Source organism: Salmo salar, chromosome ssa25, assembly GCF_905237065.1.
Source record: "Salmo salar chromosome ssa25, Ssal_v3.1, whole genome shotgun sequence".
NCBI classification, from domain to species: domain Eukaryota; kingdom Metazoa; phylum Chordata; class Actinopteri; order Salmoniformes; family Salmonidae; genus Salmo; species Salmo salar.
This window is the reverse complement of record NC_059466.1, coordinates 19,837,015-19,855,433: the sequence shown is the minus strand read 5'-3', so window position 1 is coordinate 19,855,433 and position 18,419 is coordinate 19,837,015. Positions and strand designations below refer to the sequence as shown.

At 44.6% G+C, this 18,419-nt stretch overlaps 1 protein-coding gene across 8 annotated transcripts in view; it reads right to left on the bottom strand.

The window, feature by feature from the left end:
- Positions 1-18,419, bottom strand: part of e41l5 (Band 4.1-like protein 5) — a 48,573-nt gene that overhangs the window by 24,618 nt on the left and 5,536 nt on the right. For all 8 annotated transcript variants that reach the window (XM_014173418.2, XM_014173419.2, XM_014173422.2 and 5 more), the window contains 11 exons: positions 10,840-10,944; positions 10,113-10,155; positions 9,832-9,910; positions 9,664-9,708; positions 9,094-9,146; positions 7,484-7,604; positions 6,748-6,835; positions 6,509-6,597; positions 6,294-6,384; positions 2,069-2,238; positions 766-872 (listed from right to left, as the gene is read on the bottom strand). In XM_014173418.2, the coding sequence (XP_014028893.1) occupies positions 766-872; positions 2,069-2,238; positions 6,294-6,384; positions 6,509-6,597; positions 6,748-6,835; positions 7,484-7,604; positions 9,094-9,146; positions 9,664-9,708; positions 9,832-9,910; positions 10,113-10,155; positions 10,840-10,944 (991 nt within the window). The remainder of the gene's footprint in view (positions 1-765; positions 873-2,068; positions 2,239-6,293; positions 6,385-6,508; positions 6,598-6,747; positions 6,836-7,483; positions 7,605-9,093; positions 9,147-9,663; positions 9,709-9,831; positions 9,911-10,112; positions 10,156-10,839; positions 10,945-18,419) is intronic.

Sequence of the window (18,419 nt, the reverse complement as noted above, 5' to 3'; positions counted from 1 at the left end):
TCAGACCCTGCTGTAAATCAAGCAGACAGATGATCAACATCAGTTCTCTAGGGATCCAGGAACAACTGTCTTCACCAGCATAACAAATGAGATGTCAAAATATTCTGGACATTCCTCACTAAAATCACTTCGTAATTTGACTGTCATTCAGAGAAATTGCTGGACACCAAACGCGCATCCAATAAGTATTATGCAGAATTATTGAAGAACCAAGTTAATGACAGTATCTAAGTTAAGTATCAAGGTAAGGCGACTCTTTCAGTTAGAAGCATTCGATTTTGCAATCGCAAACATCATTTTGGATTTGTGAGCCCATGAAAACAGTCCCCCCCCCAAAACATAAGGAGACAAAATGTAGTTACACTGCCCCCCCCCAAAAAAAACTGACCGACAGCTAGATTCAGGATTCTTACAGGGTCAATGTCTAAATTAACTGATTAATGCTTAATATATGATATAACTATAACTATAAATGCAAGGACAGAAAAGTAATGTTTATGTCATACAAATCCGTCAAGACACCAACCATGACAAAAGGGTTAAACAGGCTTTAAATCCACTCTTGAATTGTATTGAATATAGTTATGAGCCCCTCTTATACATTCATGGAATGACATTAAGAAGTATTGGCTGATTATTATAAATGACTTATTAACAGTTGTAACAAGTTGTCCAGTGTAGGAAATCCTCCCTAGCTTATAGAAAGACCCATAAGCAGTATATTACAGTGTGGGTGTGTACTGTATAAACCGTGTATCTACCCACCTCGGTTCATCATGGTCCTCCTGGAGTAGCGTCGGCTGGGCCTCCTCTCAAACGATGCAGACCTCCTGGCTTTGTTGCCCTTGGTGGTCTGGTACTCAGTCTTCCCACTGGGGACAACAGGGTCATATTCATTAGTGCACACCATAGCAAGATTGTTTGCAAAGGGAAAAGGTAAACAAGCATTTATTATTGGACAAGTTCAGGTAGTCCCCTCCCCATTTCATTGGGTTTCGTTCCTAGTGAATACAACCCAGAACAACACACAGGAAGGAGGGGGAATGAGAGCGAACCCAACCAACCCACCAGCAGGCAGGGGACAGTCAGGCAGTGAGTGCCCAGTGTAAACTGAAAACAGGCAGAGATAGGGAGGTTAGGCCTCCCTTGCAATCAGACCACCAGGACTGATTCAGATAGCGACTGGAACTTCTGCTGGGGCTGAGGATCCACAAAGGGAATAACATATTGAAAATCCTTAGCAAGATCCAGCTGAAGAGAAAGCATGAATTCAAACACATGTAATTTTAATGGTTGTAATGAGGAAAAAGAGGGTTATTGGAGTCAAGTTCAGTTTGTGGAAGAAACTTTCAGATAGAAGCAGAAAAGACTACATGAAAACAGCAAGCGATAAGATTCCTTAAATCAATGAGAATGGTTTACATTGAGCCCAGAGTTTTGACTGGTCAGGCCACATGGTCAGGATGGAAACGAACCAGTCCATATGGAATATAGCCAAGTTGTAGAGTTGCGCAGACAGAGAAGCAGTGTTGTTGTAACCACTGCTGGGATACTCCAGAGGAAAACTAAACAGAGGGTGCACTAGTGCAGTGTGCCGTTACTTGTCCCCTCCCTCATACCCCCAGGGTGGCATTCAGTTCTCAACCCCTCGACAAGGTGTTGTGACACGGGACTGACCCCTGCTGAAGTCTAACCATCCAACTAGAAACACCCCACCTTGAAATAACAAGGCCCCAGAGAGAGCCTGCAGCTGCTGCTTTAGCAGTGCGTAGTTCACACTGCAGCAAGACAAGCTATTATTACACAACGGACCAAGGTGAATGTCGGAAGTTTAGCGAGTTTCATTAGGCACAGTCAGCTTAATGAGAGCATATGGTGGGTTGAGTCCTATTCAAATTATAATCTGTGGATTTGTCTTATGTGCAAATTGTTGGAATTTTAATAAGCTGATGAAACATGCATTATAAAAATTGTGTGGAGACTTGTGCAGTGTGGACTGAATCCAGTTAGAAGCGTGCTAAGCAGAGCGCGCGCAAAGCAGAGCGTGCACATGCTGTTCAGTAGCTACCTGTAGCGGAAGCGTGATCCCATGCGTATGAAGCCGGAGCGTGCTGAGCCCTTCTGGACCGGGCCGCGGAGCCGGAAGAAAGCATGGTGTTCCACAGCACACTTCCACAGGTGCTTACAGGCCTTGGGGTGGTCCATACGGAACACAAAAGTGTGCTCCTGCTCTTTACCCTGAGACGGAGACAGACAGGAACATAGCATAAGCAAAACTCTGTGTCACAGCAACAGGAGAGAGGAAACACACTGACATGAAGCACTGGTAGGACACGCATGTTATAACTAGGGCCTAAAGTTTCCTGAAGAACAAACAGAGCCCTAAGACAGCATATGGTGGACGGGAAAAACGAGCCTGGTTGTAGACATGTTAACTGATTGGTTATGGTTCCAGACAAGCTGATTTTGCAATAAGAAGTGGTTAGCACAGTAGGTCTCCTCTTTCCCTCTGATGTGGATGAACTTGACAATATACAACAACCCTATTCCCTGTGTTTCCCTCATTTGAGTCAGCGCATGGCCTTGCAGAGAAAAGGCTGCTTGCCCTGCAGTTCTCAATAACTTGCTCATTAAAGCAATTTTCCATCAGGCCTCGACGAGGCAAATTAAATTCCTTCTCGTGTCCTAATCAGTTATGCCTGAGTAGCAACTTTGTCAGAGCTCTGTCCTGCTGCTAACCAGCCCTATTCAGTGCTCGGTCCTGCTGCTAACCAGCCCTATTCAGTGCTCTGTCCTGCTGCTAACCAGCCCTATTCAGTGCTCTGTCCTGCTGCTAACCAGCCCTATTCAGTGCTCTGTCCTGCTGCTAACCAGCCCTATTCAGTGCTCTGTCCTGCTGCTAACCAGCCCTATTCAGTGCTCTGTCCTGCTGCTAACCAGCCCTATTCAGTGCTCTGTCCTGCTGCTAACCAGCCCTATTCAGTGCTCTGTCCTGCTGCTAACCAGCCCTATTCAGTGCTCTGTCCTGCTGCTAACCAGCCCTATTCAGTGCTCTGTCCTGCTGCTAACCAGCCCTATTCAGTGCTCTGTCCTGCTGCTAACCAGCCCTATTCAGTGCTCTGTCCTGCTGCTAACCAGCCCTATTCAGTGCTCTGTCCTGCTGCTAACCAGCCCTATTCAGTGCTCTGTCCTGCTGCTAACCAGCCCTATTCAGTGCTCTGTCCTGCTGCTAACCAGCCCTATTCAGTGCTCTGTCCTGCTGCTAACCAGCCCTATTCAGTGCTCTGTCCTGCTGCTAACCAGCCCTATTCATTGCTCTGCTAACAGTGCTTCATTAATTCAGACACAGGAACAGGGTCACAAAGAGAATACATTCACAGGGCGGATTAAGACGTCAAAACAAAGACCTCGGGAGATGAGAACCAGAATACCTTAGAGTGAGAATGTGCAGTCCAGTGTCGGACACACACACACACACCAGAGATTAGTGGAAAGTCCCAAAGTAAAGACCCGGGCCACATTCCGATGGTGCAACACATTCCAAGTGGTCAGCTGTCAGATCGGCTGAGCAGCAGTCCCCATTAACCACTAGTAATGATGTGAATTAGTCTACTGTCCCATTACAACACTGTCTAGCCTTTCCTCTTCTCTACCTGAGGGCATCACATCTACATACTGTACGTCGCAGCACTACAGCATATTACCAGTCACATCCATTTTCTGTGTATTGCAGGACTCCTTTGACTACCACTTCAAATAAACCTCATTCAGTTCTTTCCCAAAACATTTGGGTTTGAGGCATAGCGTATAACCGCATCCACACAACAAATGACTTTAGATGTCTGAAAACATCTTGACAAGGTGAAGTATCTTTGACCATAGAGTGAACTCCCACTTCCAGGTGTTCAGCAGCGTGTAGTTGGGCGGTGGGTGTTTCCACATTAACAGCTCGACAGCCTGGTTTAAAGCAGTGCTAGGAGCTGCTGTAAAGACTGTGGATGCCACAGATGCCTGAGGGAAAGAGCTAATGCTTTAACGGACTCTCCCTGGAGATGAGCCAGCCCGGCCAGGCAGCCTCGGAGAGAGACAGGACATGTCCTCCGAGGAGGTGTGGAAATCCACACATTCATTCCCACACACAGAAACCTCCCTCAAACAAAATAAGCCATAACGAACCTACCCAAGGATATGCCTCTGCTTCAGAACTGACATGGGCTATACTAATCTCTACTAATACTATACACACCCCCTCATAGCTACGCAAACATCCTTGTCCAGAGCACACGTTAGCAGTCCTGCTGACCCAGTGATTTTTTTACCCCAAAATGCCTTCCTCACACAGATCATCTTAGCTGGTAATGAACACATCTTGATTCCTGGGTATAGGCAGGCAGCCAGCTGATTGCAAATGTCTACACTACATGGCTGCTTGAGCTGCAGCCCGTCCCCCTCATTACTTAATAGATTTTTATTTCACCTTTATTTAACCAGGTAGGCTAGTTGAGAACAAGTTGTCATTTACAACTGCGACCTGGCCAAGATAAAGCAAAGCAGTGTGACACAAACAACAACAACAAGAGTTACACATGGAATAAACAAACATACAGTTAATAACACAATAGAAAAAGTCTACATACAGTGAGTGCAAATGAGGTAGGATAAGGGAGCTAAGGCAATAAATAGCCATAATGGTGAGATAATTACAATATAGCAACTAAAACACTGGAGTGGTAGATGTGCAGAAGATGAGTGTGCAAGTTGAGATACTGGGGTGCAAAGAAGCAAAAATATATATAAATAACAGTATGGGGATGAGGTAGTTGGATGGGCTGTTTACAGATGGGCTATGTACAGGTGCAGTGATCTGTGAGCTGCTCTGCCAGCTGGTGCTTAAAGTTAGTGGGGAAGATATGAGTGTCCAGCTTATGAGATTTTTGCAGTTCGTTCCAGTCATTGGCAGCAGAGAAGTGGAAGGAAAGGCGGCCAAAGGAGGAATTGGCTTTGGGGGTGACCAGTGAAATATACCTGCTGGAGCGCGTGCTACAGGTGGGTGCTGCTACGGTGACCAGTGAAATATACCTGTTGGAGCGCATGCTACAGGTGGGTGCTGCTACGGTGACCAGTGAGCTGAGATAAGGCAGGGCTTTACCTAGCAAAGACTTCTAGATGACATGGAGCCAGTGGGTTTGGCAACGAATATGAAGCAAGGGCAGCCAACGAGAGCGTACAGGTCACAGTGGGTGAGTAATATATGGGGCTTTGGTGACAAAACGTATGGCACTGTGATAGACTGCATCCAATTTGCTGAGTAGAGTGTTGGAGGCTTTTTTGTAAATGACATCACTGAAGTCAAGGATCGGTAGGATAGTCAGTTTTACGAGGGTATGTTTGGCAGCATGAATGAAGGATGCTTTGTTGCGATATAGGAAGCCGATTCTATATTTAATTTTGGATTGGAGATGCTTATTGTGAGTCTGGAAGGAGAGTTTACAGTCTAACCAGACACCCAGGTATTTATAGTTGTCCACATATTCTAAGTCAGAACCGTCCAGAGTAGTGATGCTGGACGGGTGGGCAGGTGTGGGCAGCGATCGGTTGCTGATCGATCTGCCTGCCTGTCCATCTCCCCCCCGCAGCACATTGTTATAAAAGCAGCTTTGTAGAGCTCTGCTCCAGCCTCCGGTGGTGTACTGTAATAAGGCTGTTTTCATTTTCAATTCGATACAAAGCCGTTTTATTGGACTGGAACAAAGTAACTGCCTTTACTGATATTATGTGGTCAGAACAAAAACAGGGTCAGAGAGTATAGGCTACACATTTCAAATAGTACTACCACAATATAATGAGAGCATGACTAATCAACTCTCCTTAGTCATAGACTAAGTAACATTAGGACCATTCATTAGGAGACTGGAAAGCTGCTGGGCTCGCTCTGCAATGACAGGAGCTTTACAGAAAAGTACAGGGGCTTCGCATTGTATTGAAAAGTAGTGGTAGAAAATGGACATTTCAACACCAGCTACTATAATTCACTAAGGTAGCACACAACAGAACAGCATGATGGAAGAGAAAGAGTAATGCAGCATGATAAACAGAACAGGATGTGAGCATGGATACTTCAGATTCAGACCCAGGTGGAAGCAACTATCCCCAGCTACACCAGGGCCCTCAGAGAGACTGAGTGTGAGGATAAGTGTATGGGAAGATGGCCCAGTAGAAAATAGTAGGGGGTAAGAGCAGGGATCATGGCTGCCCCCACTGTGTGTGTTTATGGCAGAGGGTTGGTTCATTACCTCCTCGGTCTCCTGAGCCTCTTCTCCGTCGTCCTCCACCACCACCAGGGTCAGTGTGCTCTTCTTAAAGTCTAGACGGGTGATCTTGGGCCTGGGACACACACGGAACAGCACACAATTACAGGGACAATTAAACAAGAGATAGTGATCAAGACCCACAAGTCCTTGAACTAGTAGAGACACAGGTAGAGATCAAGTATGGCCAAAGGTCTTACCAGAAGAACAGGCCTATCTTGGTCTCTCCCTCAAACACCAGCACTCCAGTGGGGGTCAGTCCTAGTTGGTAGTCATTACCATCTCGAGCCTGAAGGAACAGTAGACACAGCCATTCAGCACAGTGTTACAGTTTATGTTACTTACCATCCTTAAATCTCCACTAGCGTTTTGTTTTTATACCAGTAGAGCCCTGTATTACACGAGAGAGATGGAGAAACCCCCATCCTGGTGTCCTCACCTTGACCATGTGCATGTCCACCCCATACATCTCCAGCCACTTGGCCTTGTTCAGATAGTTAATCTCCGCCTGCGATGGCATCTGGCCCCTGGGACGGAGCGGAGGGAGAACAGGCAGAATACTGGTTAAACGGGGGATAAGGTCGGTGGGTGATAAAGGTCACACGCAAAGAATGTTGACTCTTGAGATGAACCACGACTGATGATACTAAATCAAAAGTGACATTAAAATCTCAACCACGACGAAGTCATACATCACAGGTAGCTCATGCATGTGTTCCAGGTTAAAAAAAACACCCAATGACAAGATGTAGCATCTGTTACATCCCCTATAGTACAGGAGTCAGGGTAACCCCGGGTCAAGACCGGCCCACACCGAGACATGCTTTAAATCCATTTCTAAAAACAAGCACACCTAACCCTACTTGGGAATACCCCAGCACATCAAGGGTGATCAAATAATATAGCGGGTGGATGACCTACACTCCCCAAGGAAAGGTAATTAAGTGAGAAGCTCAGGCAGCCTAACCCTATAGGCAGTGAAGTACAGGACAAACTCCTGGCTGTAACCATCGTATATACAGTAATGTAAAGGCTGTATATGACCGGCTATACAACCTCTAGACATTGGTAACACTATACAATACCTTACCATTAAAACATGCTTTATAAAATGCTATATTATGGAGATATCATAAATTGTTATTCAGAAATGTTCTGTGATATCCTTGTTTTACCTGCACTCCTTCCAGGTGTTGAAGATGGCCAGCTCCATGGCCTCAGTCTGTTCTGGCATGAAGCGGAACTCAGACACCAGATCCAGAGCATGCTCCGCAGGGTCACAGTCTCCCAGCTCAGCTGGAACACAACAGGTAACATACCGAGTACTTTAACCCCAACTCAGATACCAGATCCAGAGCATGCTCCGCAGGGTCACAGTCTCCCAGCTCAGCTGGAACACAACTCTAGACATGGGTTCTCTGAATCACTCTAGAAGGTTGACTAAGGCATGCTATCTGGGGTCTGGGATTGTTTGCCAATGAAAGTGATGCTAATAAGAAGCAGTATGTATTCTTCTATCACCATCATGCGGGTCCCTGATTTAGGATTTATAGATGACGTGTTAGCTATTAATGACATTTGTCATTTTGAATAATTCCTTTAAAGTTGCCTGCTTCCATTTTTCAAACCCACTAGAACACTAACATTAAAATACATCCAAATCATATTTAAGTGGAGCAACAGACATACAATGATGCCTCTTTCCTTACATAGCATCATGGAGATAACCCTGTCTGACTGCAGGCAGGGGTATAAAAAGGGGAACAGTATGCTATCTGGGTAATGGAGGTGAGGAGAGGCTCTTTGTTATCAGTGATTTGCTGCAGACCAAGGCAGAGTAGTGATGTGTCACAGAGCTCAGCGTGGGGCTAAGGGTCAGGGGTCGCGGCCATGACAGGGATGGATGTTGCTGACAGGGTAGAGAAGGGAATGCCTCACCTCCTCCTGGTCATTGGTCAACAAATCAAATTCAGTGTGGGAAATATGGACAGACGTCCAGCCTAGCTGCCAAACAGAATGGAGTCTAGCCTCCGACCGGACATTCAGTAGGTTACATTGAAACCTAAGGCTTTGACTAACTGCTTGAGGGTCCATTATTTGACTTGCTGGACATTTAGCTAGCAGACATCAAGCAGAACAGAATACAGTCTGAAATCCTGATATCTATTCTACCTAAAATACACAAGACAAAGCGTGACCGTTTTGTTTGGGAAGGGCCATTCTGAGTTCTGGCTAAAGAGTGAGTTTGGAGAAACAAAAAGTGGTTTTGCTGTAAATAAAGGGGCTGTGTTGGTGTGGATGACTTTCATGAGAACTCAGAGAGCGAGAGAGAGACTGGATAGTGAGAGAGGGAACGAGGGAGAGGGCTGGATTAGGGGGCCTTTGCAGAGAGCTGGGCTCTAATGAGCTTGCATTTACCCCCACAGAGGAGCTGGAAGAGAGGGAGGGAGGGGGGCTCACTTCCATTCAGAACAACCCTGGAGAGCCCATTTACAGTTGGAACACTGAGCAAGGACTGCAGCCTCAGCATTTAGGCCAACTACTTTGGGCAGTGCGGCGGCAGCAGCACACATTCTTGAAGAGAGGGTAGCGATAAGCCCAAATTATCTTCTATTTCCACAAATACTCCACCATGTTAATAGGCTCTGAAAGGCTACTGTGGCGCTATGGTCTCTTCCTGCTGATAGCAAAGATTCCACCCCCTCAGAAAACTGCAACTCAGTGGTTCTCATTCAAGAAGAGTTATGACAACCACACCAAGACATTGGGTCATCATTGCTCTTACCTTGCAAGGAGAAGGCCGCCAGCTCCACTGCTGTGTCGAAAGGACATTCTAACCTGCGATACAAGGAGGAGTGTTCAGTAGGAAGAAAAAAAATACTGCTGTCTGAGTGCTGTTGCTTTCAACAAGGTACAGTACACACTAGGCAAGGACACTGTCTGAAGAGATCAGTCACAGCTGTTACAGTATTCCCGCAGTAGTTCCCTGCTGTATCTAACAGCCCGTTTCTCTCTCCAGAGCTAATACACAACAACCCTGTGTTATTGGATTGCTGGACAAACAACATGAACACTAATCCCCATGTAGTGGAAATGGATACTAATATCCTCAAACTATTTATTGATGTAAATAGTTTCTTTCCAACATCACGTGTGTAATCCACTACTGTAGCTAAGCCTCTTAGCATCTGTATCATGATGCAACAGAACAGATATAGCTAACATGTAATGATGTACTTGGCCTATAGACATCAGCCATGTTAAATATATTGAAGCACATGAAGTCTACACTAATATAATAGACTGTATATCTAATATAGGAAGAGCAAAACAGTGGGTGAGGGAAGTTACTTACTTGCCACTGAGGATATCTTGTTTTAGTTGCAATACAAATAGATATCTGCGAGAATAAAAGGGTCATTTGTTCATAAAAAGGTCCAGATTAATGTCCCCAATAAATACAAATGTTAGAAAAACAATTGGTGATTATTGAATAGTAATAAGACGACCACAAAAAGGTGACCTGGTCAACTCCTCATGCAGGTTGTTGGGTTCTGAGGAGTAGAATTTGACCCTCATGTGAAGGCAGTATGGGGGTCCGACTGCACAGAGGTAGGGGAGGAACGGAAGAGAGGAAGGAAAGAAAACAGAGGTTTGAAATGAGAATGGCATTAATGAAATCCATCTGTTTCTGGCTGCTCCATCAACACACCCGTCCATTATACATCGGTACAGAAAATAGGCAATAGAAGGGCTATGGCTTGTGTATCTCCAATGATTGTGAGGTCATGAACATATACTTACTTTTGACTTGTTTTTTAATGCTTTTTGTAACGTCAAGCCAATGCTGCAAAAGAGATGAGAAAAGAACACATTTCAATGACAGTTGATTCTTTCCTGTCTAGACTCAAGAGAATCCATGGCATGGTCAAGGCCAAAAACAAATGAATTTGACAGCCTCACTTAAGATACCACACACAGTATGATTGTGTCACTAGAAAGGGAATTTCTGATTTGTAACTCCTCTGGGAGTTGGGAGTCTGAGGCATGAACAATTATAGGAGGGAGGGGCGGGGGTTTAGGAGGGTGCTGCTCACGCTGATGAGGGAACGGAAGGTCTCTGCCACAGCCCTATTTCACACTTCTCTCCCCCACATTCCTCTCTCCAGATCTCCCTCCCTACTACCTCTCTCTCTCTCTCTCTCTCCTCTCCTTCCTTAAATGCCCTTCACACCAGATCAGCTTGCCCTGGCTGCTGGGTCTTTGATAGACACTGATATTATTTTTATAATTTAATTTTAATAAAAAACTTAATTTTAACTTTCTGCGACAAACTGTACTTGAACTTTCCAACAGCCCATATAGTATGTGAACTGTACACACTGTTATACAAATCACTATTCCAGAGAAGAGCAATTCAAGTTCAGTGGATAAATCTAACCATAACAAACCCCTTCCTAATTCTTAGAACAAGGTTGGGTGGGTGGTAGTAAAAGTCTGTCTCTAGGACTGTCTGCTACTCTGGTCTTACCGGTACTTGTGCAGAGTCCATGAAGCGCAGTCCGAAGTAGTCCTTCTCTACGATGTCCAGATGATACATGATCTGGTCAAACAGCTCCTCACCCTTGGCTTTTTTCTGACAGCACAGGAGAGATGTCAGAGGTCACACAGTCATTCATCTGGAAGCAGTGTCATCAATCACTCAACAGACGAGGTCTAGACCTTTCACTGTGTTCTCTTTAGCATTTTAATAATAGTTCAATATTTCTAATATTTTTAAACTGTTGCTCAATGTTATTTATCATGGTTAACACAATACAAGTGGAGAAGTTTCACTAAGTCAACACTGGGGGGGAAAGGGAAATTACAGAGCTGTTTTAAGGATGTGTGTAATCTTCCCAGATACTCCATTCCCCAGACAGTGTTGATTTGATTGCCTCTATAACTGATTAGAAAACACACAAAGAAGAGACGAGAGCTAAATAGAACATATTATTTAGCTGGCTTCACCTACTTTAAAATCAGGCACATTGCCACATGTTTAAGTCTTTCCCTTCTGTTCTGGTGAGGAGTTTGAACTCTATGATAGAGTGTTTCCTGCAGTCAGTCTGACAGGTCGTACCAGTCTCCAGTCTGCACTGCTCAGACGGGGTGTTAGCTGCTCAACTCCTGTAGCCTGCTGCTGTACTAGATAGTTCAGTACACAGCCAACTTCAAAACAGCAGGGAGAATGGCAGCACGGGGGTCACCATGGCAACCTGTTAGTAGGCCGCAACACAGCGAGTCAGCGTGACCCCAGTCAGTCTCTTCTCTCTGCCCAGCAGTCTGACTGACTAACCACACACACACTGCAGCCTAACTACACAGTACAGTCTGTAGCCCTGTAGAGAAGTCTCAGCTAATGAGTGAGCCACAGGCCAGCCTATGAAAACAAAACGCTCCCACTCCCTCTGTCCTGCCTCACACCACCAGAGAGCGAGACACGGCAAAAACAAAAGATGTAGTTGGTCGGTCACTCCACTGTGCTGAATGACACTGAGCTCATTTGTGTTCAAGGTGACTGAATGGTCAATCTTATAGAAGGGGTGAAAACGCCCCTTGTAGTGGCTGGGAGAGTGCACTGCCATTCTGCAGAGCTTTCTTTGCCTTGAGTTTCTCAGATGAATACAAGCAACGTTAGACCAAGTCCACCAACAGAGAGGACACTCCTAAGTGCACAAACAATGGAAACTCAAAACACTAAAGACGTTGCTTAAGCACAAAGTCAGAACATGCAGTAAAGTCTGCAACATTGCTGGAACCTAACAAGCATATTATTGGTTGTGACACTGCTGTGTGCATACAGCACACAGTGACACACACACACAAAATACCCTGCAGGGGAACAAACATTGACATGAGCAGTGAGGACTCAGGCCTGCACTGCCATGCTCTGGTCCGGTACGTTATACAGGTGGTCGTGATGGGTAGAGAGGAGAGGATGCTGCCATTAAACAGCCCTCAGTGTTAATCCAAGCTTGCCGGACGCTCACGCAGGCCCCATAGAGTTGGCATAGCTCACAAAGCGCCCCTTCGGCCAGGGAGAATGAACACAAAGGAGCCATTGTGCGCTCCAGTGAACCCCGGGCCTCGCTGTCGCATTGTTCACCAGAGGTTTCCAGTCTGCCCGACCAACCATCTGCCTTTGGAGGCACAGTTACATTCCTAAGGCTGCTCCCTGCATGCAAGTCAGAGGAGTGCCACTGAGGGAGGGGCACAAAATAAAATAAAAATCGGCCTCCCCACCCTACGCAAGTTAAAGCCACTGAGGGAGGACTGCGGAAGAAATATGGCAGCCCCCTCTCCTTCTTCCCACCAATTGTCTTAAAAGCTTGAGGCTCCCTTATACAGACTAAGCTGAGTTCTGGAGCTAGAGGTGTCAGAGGAGAGATGAATCATTAGATTATTTACTGTGCTGTTTGCATCAAAAGGGATAGCTGCTGCTTCAGAGGTGTAACCCCAGGAAACCCTTTGGGTTGACATAAGCATTTAGCCATGTTGGTAAGAGCAATAAACAAGCTACGCCACAGTCTTTCTTCAAGAGTCATTCTGGACAGTTTACTGACCAGCTCCTAGGGTTGCACATTTCGGGGAATATTCAGAGGTGGAAACTTTCCGTGGGAATTAACAGGAATACATGTGAATTAATATAATACAATTTAAATGTAGATTTTTTTTTGCATTGGATATATTTACCATATCATACAGAGACAGAAACCTTTGCATAAGTAGACATAATTGCAAATGTTTAACAGAAAAAAAAATCTAGTTACAAATGTAACTTTAATTTAAATGAGTTGACTCTTGACATGGGATGATTTCACTGAACAACAAAAGGAAATATATAATAGTCCCCAACGATCCATCGCATCTTCCAAAACATACACCTGTAAAATGATAACCAAAGCTTTAGTTTCTAGACTGTCTTCCTCTCAGGCTTCCATGTCTTCTCCCTGGACCTCCTCAATGTCCATCTCTTGAACATCAGACTCTGAGGCCTCATCTTCACTGTCACTTTCCAACCTTGTTGAGGATGGCTCGTTGTCAGGCTCAAAAAGCCTCAAATTTGACCGGATGGCCACCAATTTTTCAATCCTTGTATTGGTCAGCCTGTTGCGTGCTTTCGTGTGTGTGTTCCCAAACAAGGACCAGTTGTGCTCTGAGGCGGCTGATGTTGGTGGGATTTGGAGGATGATGGAGGCAACAGGGGAAAGCGCCTCAGATCCATCAAGTCCCTCCCAGCAGGTGGCTGATGAGATATGTTGGCAGGACTGCCATATTGCATCTCCATCCCAAAGCCCTTGCTTGGAAGTGTACTTCGCCAGACTGCCAAGAACCTTGCCCTCATCCAGGCCAAGGTGGCGAGACACTGTAGTGATGACACCATAGGCCTTGTTGATCTCTGCACCAGACAGGATGCTCTTGCCGGCATACTTGGGGTCCAACATGTACGCTGCGGAGTGTATGGGCTTCAGGCAGAAGTCTTCACACTTTTTGATGTATTTCAGAACTGCAGTTTCCTCTGTTTGGAGCAACAGTGAAGTGGGCAGGGCAGTATGTATTTATTCTCCTACATCTGCAAGTAGAGTCTGAACATCAGACAGGATGGCATTGTCTCCCTCAATCCGTGCAATGGCTACTGCTATAGGTTTCAGGCTGCTTACCACTCTCTCCCCAAATACATCATCCAGGAGGATCCTCTTGATGGGGCTGTCCATAGCGGCAGACTGTGATATGGCCATTTCTTGGAGAGACTCCTTCCCCTCCAGGAGACTGTCAAACATGATGACAACACCACCCCATTGGGTGTTGCTGGGCAGCTTCAATGTGGTGCTCTTATTCTTCTCACTTTGCTTGGTGAGGTAGACTGCGGCTATAACTTGATGACCCTTCACATACCTAACCATTTCATTTGCTCTCTTGTAGAGTGTATCCATTGTTTTCAGTGCCATGATGTCCTTGAGGAGCAGATTCAATGCATAAGCAGCACAGCCAATGGGTATGATGTGAGGGTAGGACACCTCCACTTCAGACCAAGCAGCCTTCATGTTCACAGCATTGTCTGTCACCAGCGCAAATACGTTCTGTGGTCCAAGGTCACTGATGACTGCCTTCAGCTCATCTGCAATGTAGAGACCGGTGTCTGTTGTCCGTTGTGTCTGTGCTCTTGTAGATTACTGGTTGAGGGGTGGAGATGTAGTTAATCATTCCTTGCCCACGAACATTCGACCACCCATCAGAGATGATTGCAATACAGTCTGCTTTCTCTATGATTTGCTTGACCCTCTGTTGAACTCTGCATCCAGCAAATGAGTAGTTAAAGCATGTCTGGTTGGAGGGGTGTATGCTGGGCGAAGAACATTCGTAAATATCTTCCAATACACATTGCCTGTGCGCATCAGAGGTGAACCAGTTTCATACACAGCTCGAGCAAGACATTCATCAGCATTTCTGACTAAGTTCCTCCATTGAGTCAAAAAAACGGATTCCAGGAGGACCATTTGCCGTTACTATCGATAAGGTGTCTGATTCATCATTTTCACCTCGAATAGAAGTAGAGGGACTTTTGTCAGAGGTTGCTTGTTGTGAGCGCTGAGGGAACTTTATGCACTTGGCCAGATGATTCTGCATCTTTGTTTCATTCTTCACATATGATTTGGCACAGAATTTGCAAATGTACACAGCTTTTCCTTCTACATTAGCTGCAGTGAAAAGTCTCCACACATCAGATAGTGTCTGTGGCATTTTCCTGTAAAAAAAAGGGGGAAAAAAACAATTCAATTCCATGTACAGATAAATAGTTAAGCAGTTAGATTAAACTAATTTGTAAGATAAATGTTTTAAAATAAAACATGTATGGAAACAAGTGAATTAACACTCCTTAATTAGCAGGCTCAAGCAAGCCAAAACCCACATGATGGCAAAAATGAACTAGCAGAAATTGTTAACAAGTTAAGATTTAAACACACTTATGTATTTACTAGTTAACAAAAAAGCATGCATGTCAAAATATATTCACCCAGTATTGTAATCAAAACTTACCAGAAAGCATGTAGTCCTTGGCCCAGACAGTGTAGTAGTGTGGGCTCAATAGCATCTCATTAGCGTGCAAGACCTTGAGAATCAGCTGAACATGTGATGAAAGAATGCACTGTGCATGTAGAGGGTTGCAATTCCATTGAATTGGGGATAGTTTAACCAAAATATGCCACAAGACCTAGAATTGCCTTATGTGTATCCCACAAAAAAGGTTCACTGTTACAAGCTAACTTTTTTGATGAATTTAAGCAAAATACCCCAAATTGCCAGGCTTAAACTTCCCATGGAAAATTTACAGAAATCTCCCGGAAAGTTTCTGACCCTTTGCAACCCGACTAGCACTAAACCTGACTCATCATTAATCAAAACACACAGGCCTCACCAAAGGCCTAGGCTGGTTAGGTAATGACTTTCCACAGCCCAAGTCAGCAAAGGCCCACACGGTAATCTTTACAGTAAAAGGACACTACTGTACTACTAAATGTTTTACTGAAATAAGTCCAAGGTGTTATGTTTCACCAATACAAACCCAGCATCTTGTACTAGCCCTATGTCAACATGTTTATTCACTCGGTTTTATCACACTATTATAGTTAGTCCCGAGTATGGCTGCTGTACAGTAGCAACATGCACGTCAGATAACACACAAAATATCTAAACAAAGGGACAGACCATAAGGGCCAAAGCGGTCTCAGAAGAACACCAAGAATACATAAGGCCTTGATGATCAAAATGAGTTATTGCCTGGGAAGCCCATTGGCAGCCTAAACAGCGACGTTATTACGCAAACCAGCAGTTCTGCTTCCTAACACTTAATCAATGACACCAAATGAATAAAAGGTCAATCAGACTATATCAACTAGCCTAGAACTCTTACATAGCAGAGCTATAGATCCAGAGCTACAGCTAGCCTAACACTTCACAATGTTCCTTCCAAATGGATTATCACATGACTATGACAAAGCTATTAGAAAACTGCACTCAGGCTCATGTCCTGAACTCCAAACTCGTCAGAAAAACATGGATGGCCTATCCCATGTTGAAATAACTCCCCACTAGCATTGCATTCAGAGGCATTGCCAAAAAAAAGAAGAAAAATAAAACAATTGGACAAGCTCTGTGACAATAGACCTATAGCATTTACAGTGGAATACACCTCAAGTACCTCGACTAACTGGGACCCCCTGTATATTGCCTCACTTTTGTTATTTTACTGCTGCTGTTTAATTATTTGTTACTTTAATTTTCTACTTAACACTTATTTTTTCTTAACTTCTTAAAGCATTGTTGGTTAAGGGCTTGTAAGTAAGCATTTCACTCTGTATTCGGTGCATGTGAACATTTTTATTTTATTTTAATACCAGAGTGGGATCAACTGGTTTGACAGCTGGAATGCCTTAGAAATTCCAACCCTGAGAAATCAGAGGACATTGTGGGCCAAGAGCAAGTCTTCCCATTCGAGAAGACCATCTCCACTCACTTGGCTCCTGGCTGTGGGTGGGTCATGTGACCAGGTGTGCTGTAGAGGGATCATGGAATTACAGGTGATCAGCATCAATACAACAGTGAACTACACCAACACACTGGCACGCACCTCTCATGTGGCCAAGTCACACCTCAGTGAGTGAAGACCTGACTGTGACACTCTCAGTAACTCATTAACAGCACAGCAAGAGGAAGGCAACTAGCTACCACCCTCACCGAAGAACAGGCCCACAACATGATTAGGGTCTCAGAGCAATACACGCAGTCAGTCAGGAAAGCTAAGGCTAGCTTTTTCAAACAGAAATTTGCATCCTGTAGCACCAACTCCAAAAAGTTTTGGGACATTGTAAAGTCCATGGAGAATAAGAGCACTTCCTCCCAGCTGCCCACTGCAGTGAGGCTAGGAAACACTGTCACCACCGATAAATCTACGATAATCGAGAATTTCAATAAGCATCTCTACGACTGGCCATGATTTCCTCCTGGTTAACCCAACCCCGGCCAACAGCTCCGCGCTAGAGGTCAACCGATTATGATTTTTCAACGCCGATACCGATTGGAGGACCCAAAAAAAGCCAATACCGATTAATCGGCCACTTTTTATTTATTTATTTATAATAAGGACAATTACAACAACACTTATTTTAACTTAATACATCAATAAAATCAATTTAGCCTCAAATAAATAATGAAACATGTTCAATTTGGTTTAAATAATGCAAAAACAAAGTGTTGGAGAAGAAAGTAAAAGTGCAATACGTGCCATTTAAGAAAGCTAACGTTTAAGTGCCTTGCTCAGAACATGGGAACATTTGAAAGCTGGTGGTTCCTTTTAACATGAGTCTTCAATATTCCCAGGTAAGAAGTTTTAGGTTGTAGTTATTATAGGAATTATAGGACTATTTCTCCTTATACGATTTGTATTTCATATACCTTTGACTATTGGATGTTCTTATAGGCACTTTAGTATTGCCAGTGTAACAGTATAGCTTCCGTCCCTCTCCTCGCTCCTACCTGGGCTCGAACCAGGAACACATCGACAACAGCCACCCTCGAAGCAGCGTTACCCATGTAGAGCAAGGGGAACAACTACTCCAAGTCTCAGAGCGAGTGACGTTTGAAACGCTATTAGCGCGCACCCGCTAACTAGCTAGCCATTTCACATCGGTTACACCAGCCTAATCTTGGGAGTTGACAGGCTTGAAGTCATAAACAGCGCAATGCATTGCGAAGAGCTGCTGGCAAAACGCACGAAAGTGCTGTTTGAATGAATGCTTACGAGCATGCTGGTGCCTACCACCGCTCAGTCAGACTGCTCTATCAAATCATAGACTTAATTATAACATAATAACACACAGAAATACGAGCCTTAGGTCATTAATATGGTCGAATCTGGAAACTATCATCTCGAAAACATTTTTTTTTTTTTTTTTTTCAGTGAAATACGGAACTGGTCCGTATTTTATCTAACGGGTGGCATCCCTAAGTCTAAATATTCCTGTTACATTGCACAACCTTCAATGGTATGTCATAATTACGTAAAGTTCT